Source organism: Ptychodera flava, chromosome 19, assembly GCF_041260155.1.
Source record: "Ptychodera flava strain L36383 chromosome 19, AS_Pfla_20210202, whole genome shotgun sequence".
In the NCBI taxonomy this organism is placed as follows: domain Eukaryota; kingdom Metazoa; phylum Hemichordata; class Enteropneusta; family Ptychoderidae; genus Ptychodera; species Ptychodera flava.
The window spans coordinates 38,977,095-39,004,004 of NC_091946.1; the positions used below are offsets into that span (position 1 = coordinate 38,977,095).

The 26,910-nt window shown below is 35.7% G+C and overlaps 1 protein-coding gene across 2 annotated transcripts in view; it reads left to right on the forward strand.

Moving 5' to 3' along the window:
• LOC139119492 (conserved oligomeric Golgi complex subunit 3-like) overlaps positions 1–26,910 on the forward strand; it is a 57,344-nt gene that overhangs the window by 1,514 nt on the left and 28,920 nt on the right. The window contains exons 2-19 of one of the 2 annotated variants that reach the window (XM_070683343.1): positions 5,699–5,836; positions 6,979–7,040; positions 7,587–7,752; positions 8,451–8,525; positions 9,777–9,869; positions 11,841–11,969; positions 12,952–13,070; positions 14,778–14,904; positions 16,189–16,280; positions 18,537–18,676; positions 20,625–20,785; positions 21,022–21,148; positions 21,905–22,017; positions 23,635–23,724; positions 24,069–24,189; positions 24,498–24,580; positions 25,611–25,745; positions 26,398–26,476. In XM_070683343.1, the coding sequence (XP_070539444.1) occupies positions 5,699–5,836; positions 6,979–7,040; positions 7,587–7,752; positions 8,451–8,525; positions 9,777–9,869; positions 11,841–11,969; positions 12,952–13,070; positions 14,778–14,904; positions 16,189–16,280; positions 18,537–18,676; positions 20,625–20,785; positions 21,022–21,148; positions 21,905–22,017; positions 23,635–23,724; positions 24,069–24,189; positions 24,498–24,580; positions 25,611–25,745; positions 26,398–26,476 (2,050 nt within the window). The remainder of the gene's footprint in view (positions 1–5,698; positions 5,837–6,978; positions 7,041–7,586; positions 7,753–8,450; positions 8,526–9,776; positions 9,870–11,840; positions 11,970–12,951; positions 13,071–14,777; positions 14,905–16,188; positions 16,281–18,536; positions 18,677–20,624; positions 20,786–21,021; positions 21,149–21,904; positions 22,018–23,634; positions 23,725–24,068; positions 24,190–24,497; positions 24,581–25,610; positions 25,746–26,397; positions 26,477–26,910) is intronic. The other variant, XM_070683344.1, reaches the window with a different exon arrangement.

Genomic DNA, 26,910 nt, shown 5'->3' on the forward strand with positions numbered 1-26,910 from the left:
TAAAAAACGTAAATGGGACCGTGATTAAAATGCACTACAACACGGAAGGTTGGAACCACGATGCAAATCAGCTGCATGAACAGCAACACTGAACGTTGAGACTACCATTAAAAACGAACAACAACACGGAACGTAGAGATCATGATACAAATCATGGAGGTAGAGTCCTCCATGATACAAATCGACAGCAACACGGAACGCGTCGTTGGGACGGCAATTACTGAGGCTAAATTGAAGAACAACGGGGAATACCGGACCACGAGGAACGCGATGCAACTCGACCACAACATGGAATGTTTAAGACCGTGATTAAAATGCACAACACAGAACATCTAGACCGCAATCAGTGTAAATCAACTATAACACCGAACCTTGTTGCCTCGATTAAAATGCGTATGTCTGCTATGTATAGCAAAAGTTTCAATTCTCGCGAGCGAGCGTTCCTATACCCGCTGTACACTGGACAAAATGACGTCAAATTTATCACAAGGGCTCGATTGCGTGTGCGTAAGTTTCAATTCTCGCGAGAGCCATTTATGCATGCTGTACACTAGACTAGATGACGTCAAATCTCTCGCGAGACTTGGCTCGATTGCAAATACGTACGACGCGACGGAAAGAACGCAATAATACGGAAGTAGACACAGTTTTTGCGAATCGCCGAGAGAGAAGCGCAGATTAAACAAAAGACTAAAAAACCCACGTTTTTTTCTTTATTTTACCATATTTTTTAAACAAAAATCAGTTTCGCCACTGTGGCGAATTAGGATCGATTTTTTTTCGCCACTTCGGATTTCGATTCGCATTGGCGAACGTGGCGAATGGGCAGCGCGAAGCCTGTTTTGTTAGCGGATACCGGGCAGAGATAAGGCGGCGTTGGACCGCTATTCGATGTAAATGAACACACCTGTGACGTCACAGACGGCCAACCTTGACTCCCGCTGAGGGCGTGACCTGAGTGTCGCAAAATGACCCATGAAAGCCGCGCATAGAAATATCAAAAAAATTAACACTTGCGCGTACTTTTAGGTTGCAATTTTGTTGCGAGTGTAATAGTATTGACCTCCTGGAAGATATTCTGTCACACGACCGGGACCATTTCACCAGACCTTTAAGTGTTCATTATGATATATTATACCGTCCTTCCTTTTGAACTTGAACCATATCTATGGAACAAGTTGATCTTCTCGCCAGCATGCATCTTATGAAAATTGAAGTTCCATACTCCCATCAATTTTTTTTGTTGATGACCATGTTTGTTTGTTTTAACAGAACTTCAAACTTATAAATGATAATGCAGCAGTCAGTGTCAACCCCACCCCACCCCAACCTTGGGGCATAGTGGGGGATTTTGAAATTAGTCTTATTGGGCAAGACAATCTGGAAAACCCCCACCCAAACAAGTAAACCCCCACATTTCCTCCACCTGTATGGGTGGGGCATTCATAAAATCTGCGTTTGCCCGTGAAAGGGACTAGGGGATCAATATGAGGCAATTGCCCCCATCCCGGCATAATTTCTTGACAAACATGGTCTGATCCCCCACTTTTATCCCGCATCACCTGAGGATTCCTTGGGGATTGCACTGACTGCTGCATCAACTAGATTGTTGAGCATCTTTACAAAGAAGGATGTCAGCACCGTAAAATGAAGTGTAAAGTATTGTATCCTTAATGCAAATTTTCTTTGATATTGCGTAATTTAAATACACCACCATGTGACACAATATAGACAAATTATAGAACATGCTTTTCAAACTTTCAAAGTAGTAACACACTGTAAGGTCATGGTACCAATAATATCAGATTAGCTATTGATAAAAATAAATTTCAGTTCTTTAAGACAGGAATAGAAAAAAAAGTAATTCTTGAAACGCAATAGATTCCAGTTCTTTATAATGTTATGAGGGCAACACTATTGAAGTGGTTATTGCAGAGAACCAGCTTCCTGTAAAGCTAAATTTAAAAAAAAACCATTCAAGTTCATTCAGCTCGTATAATATGATGATTTCAGACTCGTTTTCAGTGAATGTCAAACATAGATAAATAGACATATTGACCACACAGAAAACAACCAAGACTACAAGTTCAATGAGAGTTTCTTTCAGGATGTCTATACACCTAACAGGCATACCAGTAAGCCTGTGAGGTCAAGATTATGACTTATTAGAGTATGATATATGAATATTTCCAATGTAATTCGGTAAATTTTCAATCCGACTCAAACCTTCAACATGCAGTACCTGTTCAGCAAGTGAAGATACCAGCAGTGAAAATAGCTCAGCTAAATCCCCACCACTGAAAAAAGTGACAATAAGTCGTTGAAAGCATGAATCCTGGAAACATTTATTGGCCTGATGCAGAGACTGCTATTTCATGACAATATCAGAATCAGAATGGGATTCAATATTGAATATCTGCCAAACTTCAAAAGGTTCTAAATCTGATTCTGTTTTGTTGTTGGCATATTTTACATACTGTCACACTTTCAAAATATGAATAAGAATTGTGTCATAATTTTTCAAAGTTAATTCAAAAGGGAGAATTACAGAAGTACATCATTCAGTTCCAAATATTTTTCATCATGAAAACTCATCTTGTTTTGAACATATTTGAACACATCGCATGATCATTTTAGATTTGCCCAGAGCAACCTTAAAAACTAAATTTATTCTGGTCTTGCAGAGGGAAAATTGCTGTTCATATAAAATCTTGTGTGAGAAATATGGAAACAATATTGAATAATTTCATCAGAAAAACCAATGTGATTTTCAAGAATAAAATTGAGAATCAGGATAAAACAGGTTATTTAAAACAGTAGAATGAGAGCAATAAAGACACAGATGTTTGTGATCTACTCTTCATCAGTGAGTGCCAATCTACTTGTTAACACTATAAATGGAATTAGTTATAGCGGACAAGGTCAGAAGATAGCTCTGAACTCATACCAATGTTTCATCAAGGATGGCATCAATGGGGGATTTACCCTTTACTAGAAAATTTAGGGAGGATTTCACCAGTTTATGTGCTCTACTTGTATGTCTAGTAAGGTGTGACTGGCACCATTTCTTTGGGGGGACTGTCTCCCCTTGACAAATTACTAGGGGTGCCAACATGTCAGCGGAGGGGGAATCTCCCCATCTCCCTGTCCAGATGAAACACTGCATTCTTGCTTAGAAAGATAGCTCTGGACTCATACTGGCTTTAGAAAAGATGCAGAAACTCCACAGAGGTGTTTAGCCATGAATACAGTATGGAAAGACTCATACTACAATAGGGGAGAAGCTCATAGTATGGGGGGGGGGGGGGGGGAGGAAGGGAAGACCCCCTCTATTGTCTGTATGTTTGCTTTGTCCTTCAGAACGAGCAAATATATTATGGATTACCATTTACATTTCTGATAGGTATTCATAGAGATTTGATGTCCTAGAACATATTCCCTGACTGCTCTCCAAATCTCATCATTCTTTGATAAAATATGTACATTTGATTTACATGCGATTCAGGGAATCAGATGGCCATGAAAGAGTCTTTTAACTATTTTGTTTTCATCTTGTTTTCATAAGAATAAACTTATGATTTTTTTCTGTAATGGAGCTAATGCAGTTTCACAAACTCCAACAGTGTATTGTGATGGATACATTTTTGGATAATTTTCCTACAGGTAGGATACTAATCACACACCAGTGTGCTTCCTCATTTCTCAGTAACAGTATCCATCAACAGTTTGACAAGTTGGATGAAAAAATCCAGATAACAGATACATTGATTTGAACTTAGCCAATCTACACCAAAATCTGCTTGTCAAAAACTGCCTGAGATAATCCTGTGTTTTTTTGAGGTTTATGTGTGCACAGTTGTGAGGATACTTAGAGGTTACCATACTCTACATAGTACCATGATAGATTTGCTGAAACCCTTACACATTTTTGTCAAATTAGAGAAGACTGCATAAGTGTGTCAGGTTTGGCAATTGTTACAGTGAATTATTACAATGTTCACACTATGCAGAAACATATATTTCAGTCCATCCTAGACTGCACTTGATTACTTGTCAAAAATTTCCGTTTTTGCAATCTGTTTTGTACAATACCTTACTGAAATTAGAGTCATGTTTACTTTGCCAGTGGGTTTAGAATATGTGAATGGAAACAGGTGGTCAAAGCATAGACAGTGGAGTCGTTACTGTCTATGGTCTAAGCAGGCATTGTTTTATTGATTGAACTCACCAATTAGCACAATTATAATTTTCTAAATCATCCTTGGAGTGTCAGTCTAGCTCTTGCTTGTTAATGACATGTTGACAGACATGTTAAAGCTGAAACATATATTTTGTAGCCGGATAATCATCATTGATTCAAGCAACTTAAGTTCCTGATGCCTCATTGTTCACAGCAATTTAAGAAGCCTGATACCATGGCTAAAGTGCTATTGTGTCACTGACAGTGACTGACTGTTTAGAAATGATTCAATAATCAGTTGGCTAAAAGCTGTTTAGAAGCTACACTAAGCTTAAAAAATTATTTTGTACTGGATTAGAATTGTATGTATGTTACAACTTATACACCTATAGTGTGCTTGTCCTATGAAAATATTTGTTTTAATCATGACCTGAGGTTTTTTAATGATTTTAGTGATATCAGTTGTTCTTCTTCTTTGTGAGCATTGCTGCAATAGATTAATGCATTTTACTGTCTGACAAGCACTTTTCTTGGTTTTTTTTTAAGAACAACTTAAAGGTGTGTCTTTATTCTTGTTAATTACGGTAGGTCTTATTTCTGGAAATGATCATGACCGTGCCATGCGAACAGTCAAATGTTTTCTAGAGCCTTTCCCAAAATTACAAGAACTTTAATAGAATAACCACGTGATGATATTCCAAGATTCAACTTATTATTTCCGTATTTAGCTACCTGAATATCCTTGTTCCTCAAAGCCCTTCAAATTTTTATGTGGGCAACATTGCATTGTAGGCATAGTGCGGCAGCCATTTTGTTTGTTTACGCTGTTAATTATCATTATCAATTTGCAAATGTAGTTTGAGAACACTCCAAAACTGATGACGTCTATTGTGTACAACATGTATCTCGACATTTACCGTAAAATATCATGGCTGATATTTTGCTATGAACGTCACCAGAATGGAGCAATATGGGCATGGGTTTGTGATGCATTCATGATATAGCACTGCTGGAACATGCTTGAACAGTTAGAAAAGAATTCCTTTTAAACAAATCATACCAGAATTTCAATATTCTGTTAATATAAAGTAGCTCAGCAACAGGTATATGTGTAGCTTTTGACCAGTTCACCCGATACACTTGCTATATCACATTTATGTCATTAACTGGTCAAAATCTTGTGGTATACATGTCGCTTGGTGTAATTAATCCCTTAATCAGCAATTTTGAACTAATTATTCAAGACTGTTAAATATCTTTTACCAGATACATGTAAAGAAGTAAAGAAGGAAATCACAGGCCAGTCATGGCATTTGTACTGTGTTTGTATTATTCAGTGTTGATCTTGAATATAAGCCGTCATTGTCAGATACATGATATTTTAAAATGGTAATAAGGGCTGTTACATTGTAATTAACGATTATATCGTATTTACAGACAACCTGAACCAACAAATAGGACTAGTGAAACATCAAATATGACTGTTATAAAATATATTTCCATATCTTGTTTCCATAGTTACCACTGGATGATGTCAGCACATTCCCTTCAACGCTGTCGTCAAGTTTGACATTGGCTGGAACAGAAGAAGATATTCTGAAAGAAGGCTTTGCTGCTCTAGATATGAAAGAAGAAAAAATTGATAATGCTCAACAGGTACATGTAGGAAAAGTCAAATGTTGATCTCTTCAGAATGTGTTAGTGTATTCATGTACTGTACATGTATATCAGAGTTTTGATGTGTACAACATTAATCAAGTTAATTGCAAAACTTGTAAATCATATGAAATCATAATGTCACTGTATTTTCACTGGCCTGACCTTTCTCATTTGTATTTTAGTGGCGATAACCTGGTAAACACATATGTAATTTAGGTTATATAAAGTTAAAGTTTAATTTCCATTTGTGAAATATTTCTCTCATAATCTTGAATTATTCAAATATCAAACAAAGCTGCCATGCATCAGTGGTTGTACTTTCAAGTCATGTTTATTTAAGATTATATGTCTGTATATCATTTTTAGCTCATATTTGGTATGTATATAAATACCAAAAAGAGCTTATATGGTGAGCATGTGGCATCTGTATGTATGTAATAAATGATTATGTATGTATGTATGTGCGGATGTATGTGCGGATGTATGTTCGTCACATGCAAAAGCTCGCAAACCGCCACACCTACCATCACAGTATTTGGTGTACAGGTAGACCCAGGGGATGAGATGTGACGTTCAAATGAACATGTCAGTGTCAAAAATATGCAAATGAGGTAAGAAAAAGGGGAAATCCTGCAAATGTGCAGGAGTGGTAGCATGCCAGTGACTGAAACAGGCTACTCCACTGACCTTGAGTCATTTCCTGTCATTGTTTATGAACTGATACATATTGGCAGACCTGCTGAAACCATGAAGGACTGTTGAAACATTCCTCTGCTAAGCCTGTTCCTAAAGTTGACCTACAGTACCTAAAGTTTCAGACCTTATTTACTTTTGTTATTCTTGTTTTTCTGGTTTAAATATTTCTTGATGGACCAATTCAAACCAAATATGAGCACACTGTCCTTGACGGTATTTTTACTTTTACTGAAACCACAACACTGGTTCACCATAAGCAATTACGATCATCATTACATATTTTATTGTTACTGTTGTACTTGCATTACAACATAAATTATTGTCCATTTGCAGTCACTGTAAATTAAATTATTAATTTATGTCAGGAGCAGTAAGTAAAAAGTGCCAATAATTTTTTTCTTTCTCTTTTTGTCTTTCTTTTCATACATTTTCTCCCCACCCAGTTTTTTGCGTGGTTTTCCAAAGTAGAAAATGACATGGAGAATGCTGAAGAATTTTCATACAAGTAAGTTTGGAGAACTCCCTTTTAATTCACTCTCTTCAAAGATAATATTGAATATTTCAAAGTTGATATGCTGCCATCAAAATAATTTTTATCTGTCATTCTCTTGTCAGTGCAGATTCAAGTAACGGTCCAGGAGCTGTAACTTTTAATGATTTCTTCACTGTTTTACTTTTGTATGTCAATTGCAAGTTTCGCTCTACTCCCCAAATCTTGTTAAAACACACCAACTTAAGCTTGTCAATGCAGCGTCTATATGTGTAAAATGCACTGTACTTGTTTATATTTGAATGCTAGTCCGGACCAAAATCCAGTCGTCAGCAGTGACAGTGCAGTCTACACATGCACAGGCTGAGTTGACAAGCTGAATGCTGTGTATCTCAGCTTGCTTTTGGCAGTTAAACAAAAAACTATAGTTGATGTTAAGAAAAAAATCGGCAAAAAATTAAGAAAAGTTACAGCTATGTAAGGTTCCTCTATCTTCATGTGAAACAACTCATACAGGTCATACAATTGCTTTACGTGACTGTTGTGTGATTCTAATTACAGGGCACATGTTGACCAGCTTAGGGAGTACAGAGAGCAGTGTGATCAAGTATTGGAAGAAGTGTCCAATGCGTTGAAGCACTTAGAGGATCTTCAAAAACAGTACACATTCGTATCCACCAAAACTAATGCTCTACATGAAGCTTGTGAACAGTCTGTTGAGGAACAGGTCAGTAGATCTAACTTTTCAGACACTCCAAGCTACTGTGTTGATTTTACTTACCGTGTAAACGCCCACACCATAACATTCAGATGCTTTTTTGAAGTTTTTTGGGTTCATTGCAAAACAAAACCTACATTTAATTGCCTTTTACAGAATTTAATAATACATGCTTGCAAACATTTTCCATTGCAAAATTAAACTTCTCACTTTAATACTGGAAAGTGAAGAGTGACTGAGAAAGCACAATGTTCTGTAAGCAGTAATGGGTTTGTAATGATTCAGCTCTAGAATATATAAAATGCGTAATGTTATACAGACTCAGTGCACACTCAAAAGATCATGTGATGGCAGTATAAACAAACCAACGTGTACAAATGTGTATTCAAATACATGTTCTTGCATTTGTGCCTGTGGTTTTGCTTGTATCATGGTTCAGTTGAATTCTGATTTTAACTCCCCGCAGAAGCAGAAAAGTTGACAAACACAATAGATTCACATGTACCAGATCAATATGAACTGTCAGTGATATCAGTAAAGAATATTTTCTAAGTGAACACTTCCATTTGATGTAGTAGGTCTAGTTTTCTGAATGATTGAAATCAAATGATTTTACAGTGGAATAGTTCTTGAGTCTTTGTTTCAAGCTTTTAACTTCAATGAAAACATGAATGAGTATGTTTCTGTACTTTTTTTTCTCCACATAGACGAGGCTTGTGAACACAGCAGAGAGTATAAGTAATAAATTATCCTATTTTAATGAACTGGAAAGAATGTCACATGTGAGTATAAATCTCTTGATAATACCAGCAGCTTACTCCATATCACATTTTTTATCATGCACTTTATCTAAATCACTTCAAATCTGTTCCAAAATTTTTTTGATGAATGTATTGAACTTATTATCAATATTTCCAATGGGATGTTAGTACAAAAGAAGTCTTAATTTTACTAAATCAATTTTTAAATTGTAAAAACCAGGCTTTGATATTTTACACAAATGAGTATATATCACTGGAAATGGTTGTTTATTGAAACGTTATGAAGTACATGTTGTTGCCAGGAACTTTTCAACTGCTAAAAGTCTGGTAGTGTTTGCTTATTACTTTTTATTCTAGCAGATGGAAGAAAACAGTACAAAAGCCACAAAAAACAAAATAAACAGCGTTTACTTTCACCAAGCTTTTAGATCAGATATAATTCTATAATATTTACCTAGAGTGATAGAACAAGACCATATTTTGTACCAAGGTAGTATAAGATCATATTTGCCTAGTATGACATAATTCTATAATATTTACCTAGAGTGATAGAACTAGACCATATTTTGTACCAAGATAGAATAAGATCATATTTGCCTAGTGTGACATAATTCTATAATATTTACCTAGAGTGATAGAACTAGACCATATTTTCTACCAAGATAGAATAAGATCATTTTTGCCTAGTATGACATAATTCTATAATATTTACCTAGAGTGATAGAACTAGACCATATTTTGTACCAAGATAGAATAAGATCATATTTGCCTAGTATGACATAATTCTATAATATTTACCAAGAGTGATAGAACTAGACCATATTTTGTACCAAGATAGAATAAGATCATATTTGCCTAGTATGACATAATTCTATAATATTTACCAAGAGTGATAGAACTAGACCATATTTTGTACCAAGATAGAATAAGATCATATTTGCCTAGTATGACATAATTCTATAATATTTACCTAGAATGATAGAACTAGACCATATTTTGTACTAAGATAGAATTAGATCATATTTGCCTAGTATGACATAATTCTATAATATTTACCAAGAGTGATAGAACTAGACCATATTTTGTACCAAGATAGAATAAGATCATATTTGCCTAGTATGATATAATTCTATAATATTTACCTAGAGTGATAGAACAAGACCATATTTTGTACCAAGGTAGTATAAGATCATATTTACCAAGTAAATAAATCATATTTACTGATTGTGATTAGATCATATTTGCCTGACATTTTGATATTTTTTATTTCAGAAATTAAGTTCACTTACAATATCAGTGACAAGCGAATCCTTTGTTCCAATGTTAACAAGGTTAGATGAATGTATAGCATATATCAATTCCAATGTAAGTATTGCCCATGTAACTTGTGAAGTTACCATCTGGTAGATTCAGTGTTTCCCATGTAACTTGTGAAGTTATCATCTGGTAGATTCAGTGTTTCCCATGTAACTTGTGAAGTTATCATCTGGTAGATTCAGTGTTGCCCATGTAACTTGTGAAGTTATCATCTGGTAGATTCAGTGTTTCCCATGTAACTTGTGAAGTTACCATCTGGTAGATTCAGTGTTTCCCATGTAACTTGTGAAGTTACCATCTGGTAGATTCAGTGTTTCCCATGTAACTTGTGAAGTTATCATCTGGTAGATTCAGTGTTTCCCATGTAACTTGTGAAGTTATCATCTGGTAGATTCAGTGTTTCCAATGTATCTTGTGAAGTTACCATCTGGTAGATTCAGTGTTCCCATGTAACTTGTGAAGTTATCATCTGGTAGATTCAGTGTTTCCCATGTAACTTGTGAAGTTACCATCTGGTAGATTCAGTGTTGCCCATGTAACTTGTGAAGTTATCATCTGGTAGATTCAGTGTTTCCCATGTAACTTGTGAAGTTATCATCTGGTAGATTCAGTGTTTCCCATGTAACTTGTGAAGTTATCATCTGGTAGATTCAGTGTTTCCCATGTAACTTGTGAAGTTACCATCTGGTAGATTCAGTGTTGCCTATGTAACTTGTGAAGTTATCATCTGGTAGATTCAGTGTTGCCTATGTAACTTGTGAAGTTATCATCTGGTAGATTCAGTGTTGCCCATGTAACTTGTGAACTTACCATCTGGTAGATTCAGTGTTTCCCATGTAACTTGTGAAGTTATCATCTGGTAGATTCAGTGTTGCCCGTGTAAACTTGTGAAGTTATCATCTGGTAGATTCAGTGTTGCCCATGTAACTTGTGAACTTACCATCTGGTAGATTCAGTGTTTCCCATGTAACTTGTGAAGTTATCATCTGGTAGATTCAGTGTTTCCAATGTAACTTGTGAAGTTACCATCTGGTAGATTCAGTGTTTCCCATGTAACTTGTGAAGTTATCATCTGGTAGATTCAGTGTTGCCCATGTAACTTGTGAAGTTATCATCTGGTAGATTCAGTGTTTCCAATGTTACTTGTGAAGTTATCATCTGGTAGATTCAGTGTTTCCAATGTAACTTGTGAAGTTATCATCTGGTAGATTCAGTGTTGCCGATGTAACTTGTGAAGTTATCATCTGGTAGATTCAGTGTTTCCCATGTAACTTGTGAAGTTATCATCTGGTAGATTCAGTGTTTCCCATGTAACTTGTGAAGTTATCATCTGGTAGATTCAGTGTTTCCAATGTAACTTGAGAAGTTTCCATCTGGTAGATTCAGTGTTTCCCATGTAATTGTGAAGTTATCATCTGGTAGATTCAGCGTTTCCAATGTAACTTGTGAAGTCACCATCTGGTAGATTCAGTGTTTCCCATGTAACTTGTGAAGTTATCATCTGGTAGATTCAGCGTTTCCAATGTGACTTGTGAAGTTACCATCTGGTAGATTCAGTGTTTCCCATGTAACTTGTGAAGTTATCATCTGGTAGATTCAGTGTTTCCCATGTAACTTGTGAAGTTATCATCTGGTAGATTCAGTGTTTCCCACGTAACTTGTGAAATCCTCATATTTCATAAATAGTGTACAAAGCTGAAATACATCGGTTAAATATAAATATCTTTGTGTTTTTAGAGTTAAAATGATATGAGGAAATTTTATTCCATCTCAAGAAATGTAACATCTTTTGATTATGTACAAAGGGAGCACACAGTGTTGTTGCTCTATTTGTCTTTCCGATGTAAGATAAAAATTCATTCATCGGCCATGTTGCTTTATATGCGTCTTTATGGATTTTTCTGATTTCTGATATATTTTTTCTGCTATTGATTTCAGATAATTTCCTCTGTACATTATGGAATTTCTTATAATATTCTCTTAACATTGTTTTGATTTCTGATCATTTTTTCTCTACAGCCGAATTATAATGAATCTCAGGTGTATCTAGCTCGGTTTAAACATTGCCTGTCCAAAGCATTAAATTTAGTCAGAGTTCATGTTGTAAATATATTACAAAACGCAACACAGCAAGTACTACCCAAAAAGGTGAGTTCATTTAAACTGTTTTCCATCGTTGTTGATTATTGTTTGTGAATTATAACAATAGGATTGTTGTAGTATGGACACATGGTCTGTTGACTGCTTGAAACGCCTTTTAATTTATAAGCTTCTGGGAAAGTACATAAAAATAAAGTTTGAACATTAATAAACCTGGAAAATTGATAAACCACACATGATCTTCAAAAATTACAAAATGATACCACAAAAATAATATGTAAGATGATATATAAAAAAGATATTGTCAAAATGATACCTGAATAATGGTATTTTGGACCATAAAAAGTCCTCGAAAATTGATGAAAAAAGTTCTTGAATTTAAGTGAGTTTGGATGTATGGACCCTTTCTATCACATAATAAATGAAAAAGTGTGATCGCTGTGGTTTTGTTGTATATACTGGAATACATTAGTTATACTATATATTTGGAAAAAACGAAGAAGAATCCATTGGTCAGAGTTAGTTTGTATTTACGCACATTGAGTAGGAATGTAGTTTTTATTTACACATATAGTGTAGGAATGCACTCCAATTGCAGCTAAGTCATGTCACGGTTGCTTGAACTGGCAACAGTGGTCATGTTATGTGAACAGGGTGAAAGAAGAACTTTGCTTCATTATTTCTTACCCTTAGGTGGCGCTGTTTCCTTTAGTTCTTTATCTGCTTCTCTCCTCTTAGTTTCCTCACAATGCAACAACTTGCGGCTGATTTGCAGTGTGTTTGCAAGGTTATATCTGATTGGTTGATTGTCACTATTCACAGCAACTTAGGGAGTTTATGTGTATTATTTAATTATAATGGTAAGATCGTGACAACCAATCGGATAACAGCTTCCAAATCACTACAAGTCAGCCCACAACTTGTGATTCTTAGTAAACAATGTAATGAAACTCTGAGGCTTTAAGCATAGAGTCTGTTTTATATAATATCAGTGACAAATCCAAGCATTGCTATGGTGATCTCTTGACAGGATGCAATCAAACCGTCTGACAATGCCTTTACGTTATTCTATGGCAAATTCCGAACCAATGCACCACGTGTAAAATCCTTGATGGAACAAATTGAAGAAAGAGTCACAAAGAGTCCAGAGTGAGTAAAAGCTGACAGAATTTCAATCATTACATGTACCCTCATTTTCAATTTTACTTATCAGAAATAGAACACTTTAAACTGGTGAAACCCTGAGATATCTAGATCACCTATGACACTCAAAACCTGATGGCTGAAATGATTGATCTCAATTGTTGTAAGACATAAGTTAGCATTTCAGCCTGCGACTAGGAATCTGAAATCCAAACAAACAAACATAACTGCACATCTATAATGAATAATCATCTCTATGAACCGATACGGTCGTTGGCAAGTGACATCATTGTTTTTATTATTTATTTCCAAAAGTACATATTTGTCAAAAACTTTAATTACATTTTTGAAATAACATGTACAAGTATGACAAAATACAACTTCACATAGTATGCGCCTCAGAAGTGAAAGACTTAATCTTTTGCTCAGACTTTCCTTAATGAAACTTCCAACCAATCTCTCACCAAATCAAAACTCTAAATTGAGGGTCACAGAGCAAATTTGGTATTAAACAGGAACTTCCCCTGTAAAAGCAGGATTATAGTAAGTCTATGCAAATGTAAAAAAGCCATGCTACTGATCAGATGTGCTGTGTTTGGTCCCAGAATCCCTTAATTTTGACATGTTTCAGGCGTTCATTGTCATTGAATACATAGCGACTACCCTTGAGTTGGAAATAAGCTGAAAAAATGTTATGTTTTTTGTCTAAGAATGCATATGTTTCAAAATGTGTTCCCTGTACAACCATTTGACCCCTCTTTGCATATGTCCTGAAAGTGCTCATCATGATTATTCAAATTTATCGTACAGTCGAAGCTATGAACTCCCGCTCAGTGTATGCAAATGGCTGAGTCATCAGTAATCCCCTATTGTGCGCCCATAGTCTTGTAATTTCACATTTAAGGAAAGAAATGACCTGACATTTACCAATATTTGAAATGCAAAATGGCAACCGTCCCTGTGTTACTTCAATGACGAAAAATAAAATTTCCAATTTTCAAAAAAACTGAGGCGGCAAAAATGTTTCTTACTCAAATAGCTTTAAAAAGAGCCCCCACAAGTGGTAGATCAGAAGAGAATTGTAAAAGTTTGAGTGTCTAAATATCTGTCTGCAAGGCGCATTCTACTTTTAATGGGCAGCATCAAATGTAACAACATTTGACACTAGACAGGACATTAATGGCTCAGACTAAAAGCAACAAAATCAGTCAGGCATGTACATGTATTACTGGCAAAATTATTTCAAATTTCTAGAAGCAGTGTCCAAAACTGCACCACGCACGCAGCTATATTCCTAAAAAAACAGCCGTATTGATAAAGGGAAAGACCTGACCTTGACTTTGCAGAAAGTATACAGTGTAAACAATACAAAGATACTGCAGCTCAAAACTTTAAAATACTATAAAGTTGTAAAATGTTTCAGCAGAAAGCACAACACCAGATATTTACAGATATGGGAAATTTGGAAGTGTTTTAGGATGAGAAATATTTTAAAAGGATTGGTTGTCATTTCGATAATCTAAAATCAGTGCACACATTTAAAAAGTTTTATTGATGCCACTAATATCAGACAAATGTGTATGCAATAACAGATCAACTGTCAGTCTCCAGTCATTGTCTTTGAGATAAAAGTCATTTTGCACTTACTACAAAATTGCGTGTCATAATGTATATTTGCAAGTAATAACTCATTTTTTGGTGATCAATTTTCAGGTATGAAACATTATTGCATGATTGCCACCAGTGTTATTTTAATCAGAGGGAAATTCTGCTTGGTCCAAGTATAACGACGGCTATCAATGAACTAGCAAGTCAGCATGTCAGAGATCATTGTGCTTTAGTAAGTCAATGTTACTTATATTCAATATTATGAGTATAATTAGCACTATTTGCAGAGTAAGTGGTAAGTAATGTGGAACAGATCGTGTTATAACACACCTCATCTGCAGTCTGTGTTCTAATTCGCCAATTGATACTCATGTGGGATGCGTCCTTTTTGTGCTGATCCACGTAAACGACGTCAGGCATCATTTGTCAGAACTGTTGCCTGCCAGGCATCAGTTCAGAAAAATGATGCCCTGTGACGTCAAAAAAACATTGGCGCATGCACGAAATGGAATGTAAATAAAGATGTCGTCTACGGCCAAGCAAAACGATAGTCGAGAAATTTCTCAGTTTATCCTACTTTCTGAAGAAGAACTGAATGCTCTGGTTTCCAACAAGGACTCAAAATGAACGAAAACGAAAATCAAAGGTGCATTGAACATTTTTCAGAAGTATTGCAACCCTGTTGGGAAAAACTTTTTCTTGCCCAACCAGTCCAACATATTACATCATACATGTGACAAGTTTTGTGTATAGTACGTTCTTATGCATTGCCACGGATTAGGTGTGTTATAAAACACATATTGACTGGCCATGAGGGCAACAGCATACGTCTGTACCCCGAGGAACTGTGAGCCACCCCTAAAAACAGGCTGTATCCAGAGGCCGAAGGCCGAGGGAAACAGTCTGTTTTTGGGGGTGACTCACAGGCCCAAGGGGTTAAAGACGTATGCTGTTGCCCTCATGGCCAGTCAATATGTGTATACTGTAACAAGTCAATAAATTTCTGTGAGGACTGATATCAATGAGTTAACCCTCCAACATGTCAGAGATTATTTAAGTTTTGGGCCAATATTGAAATTATGAAACCAGTGCCAGTTGTCATTGTTGTACTCTGCAATTATTTCCTTACAAGTTCACAAAGTACCAATAACCACTTTCCTCTCAAAGGTAGATTATCATGTATTTGTAGGTGAATATTCAGTCTTGAGGACCACGACACTAGTGGCAATAAAAGGTAGTTATGAACTTGTCACAGATCATGCTCTAACAAGCATACAACTTCGTCTTGTGTCAGACGCAGCACAAATGACACTCATGCTGATATGACACAGGAACAGTCTATATTGGGCAATAGCCTCTAAATATTGACCTTTCTCAGTGCTCACTGTACTTCAGGAGGTCAATCATGAATACTATTGCCTGCTGTGTATAAACAAATCAATCAGCACTTGTTTTGTATCTCTTGTCAATGCAGCAAAGTGATGAATTTCTAACTTTGTGTGTTTGATGTCATCAGGTTCGGAGTGGATGTGCCTTCATGGTGAGGATATGCCAAGATGAATATCATTTGTTCTTCCATTTTTTCTCAAAATCAACAGAAAAATTAGAGTGAGTACCAAATTAGAGTGATGGTAGTTTTCACTTTTGATAATATTTGTATCATTCTGTTTTATAAAATAGATGAGTGTCTTTTTATTCCTTTTGAAATATGTTGAATTAAAAATACATTTAGCTTTACAAACACTCTACAAAGTGTGTAGTGTGCAGTGATATCATTGACAAGTGACTCTAGCACAGATTAAAATGAAGTCATCAACAGTAACATAGAATATTATACTCTGACATTGACAGACTGTTTAGATTGTTGAACACAAGTAGTGGTGACATGATTTGGAGTAGGTCATATTTTACAATTTAAAGGTTAGAGCGTAAAGCTTTAGTGATTCAAAACCTTAAAGTCAGTATGATGTCATTGATTGTTTGTGCAATTATGAGAAAACCTTTGAATTCATGATGAAGTCATTGTTATGATTTAATAACCAAAAATAATGTTATAATAACCAATAATAATGTTATAATAGCCAATAATAATGTTATAATAGCCAATAATAATGTTATAATTGCCAATAATAATGTTATAATACCAGCAATAATGCACCCCCTCCCGGCTCATAATGGACGAAAGCAACTTGCACGACATAATGTACGAGGCGAAGCCGAGTACATTATGGAGTGCAAAGTTTGCTTGAGTCCATTATGGGCCGGGAGGGGTGCATTATTGCTATTATTTTATAGTTTTGGCAATGCCAGTGAATTTGTAGTTGTAGAAAACGAATAAAAAAGGAAATTTTAACTGAGTTTGAAGCCAGCGCAGTGAGCGTCGTCCAGCATGATCGGCCCTGACTCTGTACATATTACATGCACTCCACACTGCACCGTGCACTGCACTGAACACGCGTTCAGCACAAAAAATGACCAGCACTTTCACGGTTCATTTGAATTGAAAAACGATGTATTTTCGAAGGAAATGAAAAGTAACTGCATCCCTACCGTCTATATCAAACTTGAAACATCACCTTTAAATATCATGCCATCCAAAAAATCGACACGGTGAAATGCCAGAGATGAAGAAAACGGAATGTTCATGCATCGACATCAGCATGATCAGCGAGCTGCATGCCATGGTATCAGCTGATCAATACGATCATTATTATGTCACTAGTAGTACAGCATTCATTGCAAACGATATCAACAAAGTTCAACATTGTTATTCAAATGTTATATTTCAATAATAACTGTGTCTATAAATTTAATTTTCGATGGCTCCTTGAGAAGAGCTATTTTATTTCGGCGAACAACAGAACTTGACGTAAACGGGTGCTTGAAAGGTACAGTTGACAAACATACTAGAGGGTTTCGGTACCGTCGTGATATCGAGAACAAGGCAAGGTAAAATCACAGACATGGAGAAAAAAACGATGAATGAAAGTTGTCTCCGATTACAGTCAGTGCATCAGAATTAGGTGGCCGAGATGTTAGATCAACGGAGAGTCCACGGTCGTCATGATTGTTGGTAGTAGCTGACCTTGGACCGAGACTTTGAATGGCTCCGTAGTAATTTCCGTAGACACTTCCGGTCAAGGTTGATGACAGCAAGCTGCCATTGTTGGCCCGTTTACGGCTGGTTCGAGTAGCCTTTCACGCTTGCATCATTTACATGGCCACTGACATACATAATATGCCATGTGTCAAATCCAGTATCGTCTAGGAGTTTGCAAACGTACTGTTCTGTTTCACCTATATCAAGCGAACCATGTTGTAAACAAACGTAGTAGTACAACCAGCGTATCGGACGGCGACTGCATGCGAGCGCCAGCCAGACAGACAGCAAGTGCGTGCGTGAGGACTCAAAAAATGTAATAAATCGTACAGTAAGACATTATTATCAATATTGTGAACCATTGTCAAGATTTATAGTTTTGTGTATTACATGGTTTATCCGATATTGCCCCTCCTTTTAAATGCGCAGTCCTATTTTCGTTTTCAAAAAAAAAACTTGCTCGCTGTGGGGCCGCAATGCTGAATAATGGAATACATTATCAGTAATAATGTATGGATATGACGTCACAAAATTCACTGGTATTGACAAAGCTATAATATAATAGCCAATAATAATGTTATAATAACCAATAATAATGTTATAATAGCCAATAATAATGTTATAATAGCTAAACAATAATAATGTTATAATAACCAATAATGATGTTACATTGCCAATAATAATGTTATAATTGCAAATAATATTTTCAGATAAAGGATTTGGTTTCCAAATTTTCTAACCCAGAAATTACCATTTTTTTTCAGTGTTTTGCTGGAAAAACTGTGCAATAATTTATATGATGTGCTGAGACCTCTTATTATACATATTAATCATCTTGAAACTCTTGCTGAGTTGTGTACCATTCTGAAAACTGAAATGTTAGAAGATCACGTGCAGAACAGCCGTAAGTACCTGATATGCTACAATTGAATCTAACCACATTTTAGTAATGAATTTATAAAATCATCAGATTTTTAGCTCAGCTGTTAGCAACGCAGAGCTTATCAAATAGGTTGATTTTCCGTCGTCGTCCGTCGTCGTTGTCTGTCGTCCGTCGACAATTGCCGCCTCCTCTGAAACTGCTTGTCGGTTGCCTTGAAATTTTATGTGCAGTTCACTTAGGGCGACCTAACTTAAGTTTGTTCAAATCGTGGTGAAATTTGCATATTTGTATATTTGGGACATTTTTTGGTGTTTTTGGTAAAAAAATCTTCTTCTCTGAAACCGCTTGTCCGATTGCTTTGAAATTTGATATGCAGTTTACTTAGGGTGACTTCGGTCAGATGTGTTCAAATCGTGGTGAAATTTGTATGTTTAAGGCAATTTTTGTCATTTTTGGTAAAAAAATCTTTAAAAATCTTCTTCAAAACTCTACCTGTCAGATAGCTTTGATATTTGGTACATATTTCCCTAGGGATGATCTTTTTCAGATTTGCTCAAATTGTGCAGAAATATGCAAATTTGCATTTTTAAGGCAATTTTGGCCTTTTTTGGTCAAAAAATGTATTTCTCAAAAAGAACTGGTCTGATAGCTTTGAAATTTGGTATACAGGTTTCTATAGATGAACTAAGTAATATATATTGAATTTCTGATGAAATCTGTAATTTTGTATTTTTGGGGCAATTTTTGCCATTTTTGGTCAAAAAATGTGTATTTCCACAACTACTCATCTGATAGCTTTACAATTTGGTATACAGGTTCCTACAGATCACCTTAATGATATTTATTGAAATTATGATCAAATCTGCAATTTTTTAATTTTGGGGCAATTTTTGCCATTTTTGGTCAAAAAATGTGTTTCTCAAAAAGTACTGGTCTGATAGCTTTGAAATTCGGTATGCAGGTTTCTACAGATGAGCTAAGTAATATGTATTGAATTTCTGATGAAATCTGTAATTTTGTATTTTTGGGGCAATTTTTTGCCATTTTTGGTCAAAAAATGTGTATTTCCAAAACTACTCATCTGATAGCTTTGAAATTTGGTATACAGGTTTCTATAGATGAACTAAATGATATTTATTGAAATTATGATGAAATCTGCAATTTTGAATTTTTGGGGCAATTTTTTCCATTTTTGGTCAAAAAATGTGTTTCTCAAAAATTACTGGTCGAACAGCTTTGAAATTTGGTATACAGGTTTCTATAGATGAGCTTAATTTGATCTTTTGAAAGTATGATGAAATCTGCAATTTTTTATTATAGGGCAATTGTTACCATTTTTGGTCAGAAATTTTATTCTCAAAAAAGTACTCATCAGATAGCTTTGGTTGACATGTTCTTTAGGGATGATCCGATGTGATATATTCAAAGTATGATGAAATCTTCAATTGTTTATTTTCTGGCAACAGCTATTTTAGCCACTTTTTCTGGCAACAGCATTGAGCTATCAAAGACTTCCACCTTCTTCATCAACATGTGTCAAAAATAGTTATTCTCTACCTAAACACAGCGGAGCTATATCGGCCGCTAGGTTGCTTGTTTATCCCTTGATCTGCCTGTAAAATATCAACAAGACCTCATGATGTTTTGTTTTATCATCATCATCATCATCATCATCATTGTCACTATTAAAACAATCATTACCATTATTCTTCTATCATTCTCATTTGTATCAGAAGTGACACAATGCTTTCATTGTGAAGGTTGTTATGTTAATTACATTTGATATCAGTATCAATCAAAGAATTGCATCATCATCTTCCTATCAATGTATCCACTGTTAGTTTTCATTCAGCCATCTTTAGACCGTCAAAGTTAGAATTTGCGATACCTGAATAGAACACTTTGATTTGATATTTGTCATGATGATTTGTATCTGTGTTATGATTGCCTTGATGTGATCCACCCACAGCTCATGAACTGGTTGCATTTGAAACCGTGGCAAAGCAGATGTTAGAAGACGTCCAAGAGAGATTGGTTTACAGAACACATATCTACATCCAGACTGACATCTTGAACTACAAACCAGCACCTGGTGATCTGGCATACCCAGAAAAACTTGAAATGATGGAGGTGAGGATACTTCTCTGTCTGTCGTCACAGTTCTGAAAAGCGAGGAATGAGATGCCCTTAAATCTAGTCCTAGGCTTTGAAGCCATTTATGCTGACATACCCCCTCACACATGAACACATACACCAAGTCATAAATGTTCAAAAGATTCCAAACTGGCTTTGCATCCAGAAAATAAAACATTCTGAAGTATTATGTTGCACACATTCTCCAACACTACTTGTTTTCATTTCCATAGAGCATAGCTGAGAGTTTAAAGAAGGAGTCCGTATCTAGACAGAGTTCAGTGTCATCTGTTACAAGCGAACAAAACACTGAACACTCACAAGTCAAAGAAAATGGCGACATTCCGACCAGTAATATGGGTAAGTTTTTCTCTTGAATAGTGTGATTGACATTTTGTGAGTTTCAGAACAAGAAGTTTAGAAGAAAGTGAGTTATCTAGAAGTATGCCTTGTGAGTCCTGGTTCAGAGAAACCCAACAGGCAAATTCCTGAAACTGGTAGATACACTGACCAGTAAACACTCCAAGCCACGAGTGAGCCCTCCCTGCCACTAGTAAAAACCTCTTGGCCACAGCAAAGCCCTCCTAGCTACTAGTAAGCCCACCTAGTGACCATTAAGCCCTCTTTAGCTGATAAGGTCTGCTATTGACTCAAGAGCACTCTCTTTACTGAAGAATATTTCCAAAGAACACTTACTAGTGGGAACTGATTCATGTCAATTTCAGAAAGTCTTATTGACATGAAGAATTCAGAAATCTTCAAAGCCAGAAGACGTAATGATAATGGCAAGAAATTGAATTCCCTTCATCACAGTGCCACTTGTCATGCTGTGGTTATATTTGCCTGAATAGTTTATTTCATTAGTGCCAAAGTTTTCAAAAGGAATTGGTTATAAAGAATGTCATCACTATTTCACTAACCAAAACACCAACAAAGAAACAAACAAAATAATTTTACACATATCAGCTATTCTGTTTCTTACATCCCTATGGCAGATTTATAGATTCAACCATTGCTTTGAAACAGATGAACCATGCAAAAGCTTGATATGGATGAATTATTTCCACCATAAAACTTACTTTCAGTGTTTTAACAATTATTTTGTTTAATCACCAGCCTCCCTAGCTTTCACCAATGCACCAATGTCACCAGCTGATCTGCATGGAATGTGGTACCCTACCGTTAGAAGAACACTTGTATGTCTGTCTAAGCTTTACAGATGCATTGATGTAAGTACATCCACCAGAATTAGCATTTGCCAGACTACCTCTGCTGTGACATTTTATGATATTTGATATCTTATGTTTTTAGCTCATATTTGGTTTTATATATAAATACCAAAAAGAGCTTATATGATGAGTCGGTGGCGTCTGTATGTCTGTATATTTGTGGGTATGTATGTGCGGATGTATGTCCGTCACACACAAAGGCTCCCATACTGCCAAAGCTACCGTCTCAGTATTTGGTGTACAGGTAGATGTAGGGGTTGAGATGTGAATTTGTTCAAATGAACACGTCAGTGTCAAAAATGTGCAAATGAGGTAAGAAAAAGGGAAATCCTGCAAATGTGCAGGAGTGGTGGCAGTGAACTGAATCAGCCCACACAACTGAATAAGAGGATTTTGACCTTTAACCTATTTGTATGCAGGGTACCTATTATGTTTGGGAGTGGTAGCAGTAACTGAAACAGCTAATTGGTCATTTCCTGTCATTGTTTATGAACTGTGACATATTAACAGAGCTGCTGAAACCATGGATGTCTATTTTTGTACATCCATGGTTGTGAGATTCTCTGCTATGCATGTTGCTATAGTTGACCATCAGTACCTAAAGTTTCAGATCTTATTTACTTTTGCCATTCTTAATTTTCTGGTTTAAATATTTCTTGTTGTTTTTCTGGTTGTACTGTGCAGAAATTGTCATAACATCAACGTATAATTTTCCTGCACTGAACAGATAGAAATAACACTTATTGTTGATCTTTGGTATGTACCAATTCTGATCAAATTTGAGCGACACCGTATAATTGCGGTATTTTTTATGATATTGGGTATTAATGCAACTTTGCTATGATCTAATCATGAAAAGATGATAATACCAATAATTATTTGTATTAAAGTACAGTGAAACCTGTCTAAACTGGAAACCTGTCTAAACTGAACCCTTTTCCAAGTCCCATTCCAATAGAACTCTATGTTAAAAGGACCTCTATAAACCAAACACCTCTCCAAACCGAACAATTTTCTCAGTCCCTGAATGGTTCAGTTTAGACAGGTTGTACTGTATTGCATAATGATCATGCTCATAATATCAACTGATGTGAATAAGATATTCATTTTTGATTATGTAACTCATCCTTTTCATCTTTTCCAAAAATTTTCAGAGAGTATTCTATGATTTATCAAATACAAATTAACTCTTGTCCTGCCAAGTTCATATGTCACCATCTGGTCAAGCTGGTTAAAACTGCGCCATAACATATGCCTCATGTTGTATTTTAACAATCTGAACACTTCAAGGCCCCTGGAAACAAACATACTTTAAAAGCAATTTATACTGACTTATCTGAAATAATATAGCATACCAAGTAGGTAAAGTATGAGTACATTTTGGTGCAATACTGCTTTTCATTGACCCAGCAGATTGGGAAGTGATAGGCCTGTCAAGGTATTGTGAAAAATACAAATAATAGTAACTTCCTGTTTGTGGCTAAAGATCATAGATTGAATTTTTAGAATTTCATGAGTACGATAACGTTTGTAATGTTTTATGTTAAGATGACTACTTATGCATGCAGTGGTCTAGACTAATTACTCCAATCTTAATGTGCTTTTGTTTTTCAATAGAAGTCCATATTTCAAGGCTTGTCACAGGAGACTCTTTACCTCTGTATTCTTTCATTGGTGTCAGCTAGCCAAGCTATTACAAAGAGGAAGGTTTGTATATCTTTTATGGTAAATTATCTTTGTAGGTCGTATTCTCAATGACAACTTCCCTGTTCATACTGCATATAGCTCATAACAACAGTTCTGTGTTGATGGTACCGGAGGTGTGTGAGGTACAGCGCCCTCATGAGACTTGTTTTGTCAAATTCACAATATGCAAACGTGTACAAGAGGATGTCAGTCAGTTCACGAAAGTAAAGCAAAAGCCAATTTTAGAATCAAATGATCATCTTTTCTCTTTAACTGAAATATTTTCTAATTTTGTACAATACAAAGAATAAAAATAAAATACTTCATCTACTGCTAACACACCTTTTTTAATGTTTTGATACCAGGGTCCTGTTGATGGCACTTTATTCTTGGTCAAACATCTTCTTATCCTGAGAGAACAGATAGCACCATTTCATGTGGAATTTGCTATCAGAGAAACAGCCCTGGACTTCAGTAAAATGAGAGGTAATGATACTCTATCTTTATTCCAGTACATTGGCTGTTTTTGCACATATTCTATGTGTTTGTACCGGTAGTAATACATGTACATTAAAATGTAAACAATGACATATTGAAATTAATTTGACTTTTAATCCCTTAATTGCAACACTACCAAGGTGAAAACCTCTGGAAATTGAATATTAGAGTATTGGAGGAAGTATCATTTTGTTTTTCTACCATGATATTGGTAAAGATGACTTTGCAAAATAATTTTTTCAGTGATATAATCTGTAATTGATTGTCTGTCTTTCTGTTTGTGTGTTTGTTTATAGTCGCAGCAAGACATCTGATTTTCAAAACCAACAAACTGTTTCTGCTAAACAGCAATAATGCTTTGATAGAGTTCTTGGTTGAGGTAAGTGTAATATGAATACATAATTGTACACCTTGTCCTTCAGGTAGAGTGCCAGTGTTACACTGCTGTATGTGGAAAGATATGTAACAGTTATAAATACAATAAATACATATAGATTCGGAATTTTCAGTTTGATGTGATCAAATCACAAGATGTGTATAGAACTGAAATAGACGAGTGAACAGAGAGATCCAGGCTCTTGTATAACAAATTTTCCACACTGATTTACATTTGTTTTTATACAGTCTCCAAAGAAATGTTAAAATATGATAAATGTGTAGAAAAAAACAACGAACATGGCTAAATGTTTAACAAACATGCAGTGCAGATTGATAAATTACAGGACTTCATCATAAAGTGTAAAATAAAAACTACAGTATGTGGCATAAGCATTTTATGACTTTATATTCTTAAGTGTCATTTCTGTATTAAAAACAAATGAAATATAGGGCAAGTTTTTGGCAGTTTTGTAGTATTAAGAACAAGATGTATCGATATAATAGAACCACAATATTCATTGAGCACTCTATCTGAGATTTTTACAAACAAGTAAGAGAATCATATTGTGGATGATGTCAGATATAGATGTTTACCTATTACCAATAATGAATTGAAGTGTAATTTAGAAGCTTGTACTGCACCATAAAGAAATTTTCTTACATAAACTATATGGTATGCCTTGTCTGTGTTTAGGGTGTTCCCTGTTACTGTGCAATCAACAAACATTGTGAAATAATTCATTTTGAAATACACTTCTTGTCAGCAGTGTACCCTGTAAGGTAAATCAATGCATAACTCATTGAAGAAATTTGTCTGCCGCACAAGCAGGTTGTACTTGCCAAGACTGCAGCCTACAGGTACATGTGGCTGTTAGAAAGTAGATTTTTACTTACCATACCTAGTGGTATAGGGCTGTCAGAAAGAGGTTTCCTGAAATTCCTAAATTGACACAAAGTTCCTGAATTAGAGAGTGCACTGATTTGCGTTACTTACCAATTTGATCAACTATCTCTTTATTATTGTTTTTCAGGGGACACCCCAAGTGATGGAGAATTACAAAGATTCCAAAAGAGATGTTGATAATCAGTTGAAACGGACGTGTGAAGAGTTCATCAAACATGTTACAGACTCATTTATTTCAGAACTAAATGCATTCCTTCAGAAGGTATATGTGGATTTCATTTTATTGTCACTGACAGCCCATAACAATAGGAAGTTTTAGCTGCCAGATTTTGTATTGATTATCTCTTAAAGTAAGTGATCCAATCCATGATAGGGATGGATGAGAGGTTAGTTTCTTCTGGCAGTGTGTATTTAGGATGGGGGAGAAGGAGAGATTGGACAACAAGTGAAGGACTAAGTAAAATGTCACTCTTAACTGAGTCGGAGGTTGACATGACCAAAACGATATCCTATTAAAGGTATACAGTCACCTTTGTTAAATACAGTCACCTGTAATCTAAATATGCCCATATATGGTCAAAGGGGCGTTCCTTGGTATTCAAAATGCCCATGTGAGGGCGCTGTTTTTAAAAAGCGGCCACCCGCTTAAAATCTGTGATTGGTTAGATTTTCTCTTTCCATGGTAAATGTGGCAAAGTTGGAACAGGTGACAGTATACCTTTAATCAACATTTGGTATGATTAACTAGATTTAAAAGTTACATCACCCGTAATTTATCAATCATTCCACAGGTTTATTTTGATGTTATCCCTTTCTAACTCATTTCAGTGTCAATGTCAACCGAGAAACACATTGAGGATATCTCAGTCATCTGGTGATTCAGTTCATTTCACTTTTTTGTTTCTTTCCATCAGGCCAGTGTTATTGTCAATTTAGCAAAATCAGGAGATGCAGCTAAGGTGTCTCTTCGGCAGCAACCCTTTGCTAGTCCTGGTAAGTACATATCTCAACCCTTTGCTAATCCTTGTAAGTCCAACCCTTTGCTAATCCTGGTAAGTCCAACCCTTAGTTAGTCCTGGTGAGCGCAACCCTTTGCTAGTCCTGGTAAGTACATACTTGTGAATTGTCCCATTGTTTTTGAACAAAAGCTTTATTTTGAGTTGAAATATCCTGCATGATATCATGCCAGATTGCACTCAGTGATGTTGTGGAAGTAATGATAAAATGTGATAATATGATTTGTTGAAGTGAAAAGAGATGAAATGTATACAATGAATCAAGCATGATTAAATCATAGACAGTCGAGAAAGGGGATAGGAAACTACTGCAAAGAACAAAAGAAATATGAAGAGGCGACGAGCGATCTCATTTGGAATAATTAGAACGTGTGAATCGATTTTTGCATAATTATCAGCTGGACGATAGCC